Genomic DNA, 2,940 nt, shown 5'->3' on the forward strand with positions numbered 1-2,940 from the left:
TTAGATCAGCTTCATGGTGAACCTGCCACCATCCCCTCCATCCCCTCCCCCCATGGAGGAACGGGGAACAAAGTCAATAGTTGCATTGTGTTTGATCTGGCCTTTGCTCTGGCTCCAGAAGAACATGAAAACAAAACAGATTGCCACAGAGCTGAGGAAGGACAGGAAGCCCATGGTGGTGGCAATGACCAATGTCTTGGCATCAAATGGGTATGGCTTTGCCATCTGAGCAGAGGAGTTGGCACTGGTTGAGTGTGGCGACCCTTCGTCTGTAAGGAAGGGTAAGGTGCGGTTACGTGGGAACCCCCTCACCTGCAGGCTGACCATCAGGCTGTCATTGCCAGCTGCATTGCTTGCTGTGCACTGGTACATGCCGCTGTCCTGAACCTGAGCGTAACGCACTTCTAGAGTGCCATTCGGCAAAACCCTGATTCGGCCCGTCAAAGAAAGCAATGATTTGTGGGCTGAGGTCCAGGTGATGGATGGGAGTGGATCACCGTCAGCCTTGCAGGAGAAGAGGACCGTGGTGCCCTCTTCTACTCTGGCCTCCTGCGGCCTGTGATCCAGGACTCGGGCTGAACGGCAGGTGAACAGCCTCGGGAGCTCCTTCTCCGAGAAGTCTCTGAATTCACGCTCTCGCACCATGTCGGGAGATGAACATGTAGGTTGACGTCCATCAAAGTTGAGCCGCAAACGCCTGCGCACCAGCCAAACAAGTCGGCAGTCACACGCCAAGGGGTTCCCGTCCAGTCTCAAAACCTGCAGGTTCCCAACTGAGTGGAAGGCACTCTCCTCCAAGGTGGTGAGCTGATTGGATGATACATTGAGCGTGTGGAAATAGGCCAATCCCCTGAAGGCCCCCGACGCTATTTGTAGCAGGTTGCCCCCTGCCAAGTGGAGCTCCTGGAGCCTCAGCAGGTCCCCCAACAGATTGCCTTGTATGATTGTAATGGGGTTGTACGACAGGTCCAGGTAGCGTAGGTAGACCAGGTGACGCAGTGCAGAGTAAGGAACTACACTGAGGTTGCAGTTGCTGATTACGAGAGAGGTGAGATTGAGTCCGATCAGGCTGTTGCTCGCAATAGTGTCTAACGTCGGCCAGTTTTCGATCAGGAGGCTCCGCAGGCGGTGGAGGCGGCGGAAAGCGTTGTTGGGCAGTGCTGAGATGGTGAGGCGTAGCATGCGCAGGGTCGTCAGGCTCTGGAGCTGTGACAGTGCCTCGGTAGGGATGGAGGTCAGATTGCTCCGGTCCAGATTAAGTTCCTGCAGGTTCGGCAGACCAACGAAGCCCCGTTGGGAGATGAATACCAAGTCATTCTCCCCGGCTTCCAGTGTCTGGAGGCCCGCCATTTCCTTGAAGGTGAAGTCCAGGAAGACAAGAATCTCATTCTGACCGAGATCCAGAAAGCGCAGACCGGACAGGCCTGAAAACACCCCAACCGGGAGGATTTTAAGCCGGTTGTTCCTTATGCAAAGAGTCCTGAGGTTCTGCAGGCCCTGGAAGGCTTCCACCTCTATCATAGAGATTACATTATCACTGAGGTCCAGCTCTTGAAGTTGTGAGAAGCCCGAGAACTGGCGACGTCCCAGAGTCTTAAGTTTATTGTGAGATAAGTCCAAAAACCTAATGTCACTGGAAAAGCCCTCCGGCACTGAGGTGAAATGTCTTCCAGAGCAGTTCACTTCTGTCGTGTCAGGTCGACACGCACACCTTGAAGGACAGCTTGCTGCAGAAACATCCAATCCAAAGTGGAGCAGGATGCTCCAGGCCCCCCATCGGACAACAGACTCCACAAACATCTTGTCTCCTGGCTGAAAGGGGAAACAGTAATGTAATTCATTCATTGGTGATATCAATTGTATTGCATCTTCAAAATATGGGATAAAATAAAATGAATCTAAAGCCAGATGCAGCATGCCTCTATTCTTTATATCTGTATTCATTTCATAATATACTTTATAATAAATGATTATTATTATTATTATTAATGTATATTATTGCATGTAGTTTGTTGAAATAGGCTATGCAGGGTTTCCTGCAGGAAAAAGGCTCGGCCAGGTGGTAGGCTATTGGGGGGGACTCTGGTGCGCGCAAAACACGCGCGCCAACACATTTGTATTCATTAATTAATTCATTAGATTAAATTAATTCCCTTAATTTGGATTAATTCTTATTTTTGCCCTCAACATAGGAGGAGAAGTTGCTTAAACAAACACAGACACAAAGGTACAGTTTGTTTTGCACTTTAGGAGGAACTTTGCACAATTTTCACCAGACTCTTGGCCGGGTGCTACAGATTTTAGGCCGAGTGGCCCGCCTGACCAATAAAGCGCTGCAGGATACCCTGCTATGTACATTAAAACATACCGTTTGAATTTTGGGGTGCAGATTTTCATAACCAGTGATGGTAAAAATGGAATTAGGCTGAAGTCTTCTGTAGAGAGGAGGTCATGTTAACATGTCCTTGAGAATGGCCTGTTGAGAGGAGAGAGAAGAGAATCTTGAAGCAACATTTAAAATGCATGGCTAGTGCTTTATAATCTACAGTTCACCACATTTTGAGGTAAACCTTCAAAATGCAGTCTGACTAAGTAAGTCTTTTCTTGCCGTGGATTTGTAAGCCTGAGTCATCGTATACATTTTGAACATCAGGCTCAGTAAGCAGTTGAAATTCATGAGGCGTACTTACAGTACATCTCTTTAATGCAGGAAATGAAATCCTAACATAACTGATTATGAAAGAAGAATCCTCTCCGCATCCATTTCACTCAGCAAGTTCTATCCTGACATCTATGTTTCAGGCTAGGAAAACCAGAGAAATTAATTAATTTATTAATAAACTATCAAAGACCACATATACTGTAGGCTCTTCTGTACTCTAAAAGCAGTCATTAGTACATCCATGTGCCCCGCTCTCTGCTTAGAAACGAGCGTTAGGA

General features: G+C 48.0%; 1 protein-coding gene across 1 annotated transcript; it reads right to left on the reverse strand.

The window, feature by feature from the left end:
- On the reverse strand, positions 1 to 1,800 carry lingo4b (leucine rich repeat and Ig domain containing 4b; the record flags this gene model as incomplete). The annotated part of the gene is made up of 1 exon (XM_080749227.1): positions 1 to 1,800. The coding sequence occupies one exon, from the start codon at positions 1,798 to 1,800 to the stop codon at positions 1 to 3; it is 1,800 nt and encodes a 599-aa protein (XP_080605353.1).
- Between the last annotated feature and the right edge of the window lie 1,140 nt (positions 1,801 to 2,940).

The sequence above is a fragment of the Nannobrachium achirus genome (genome assembly GCF_963921795.1).
Source record: "Nannobrachium achirus genome assembly, chromosome: 2".
NCBI lineage: Eukaryota > Metazoa > Chordata > Actinopteri > Myctophiformes > Myctophidae > Nannobrachium > Nannobrachium achirus.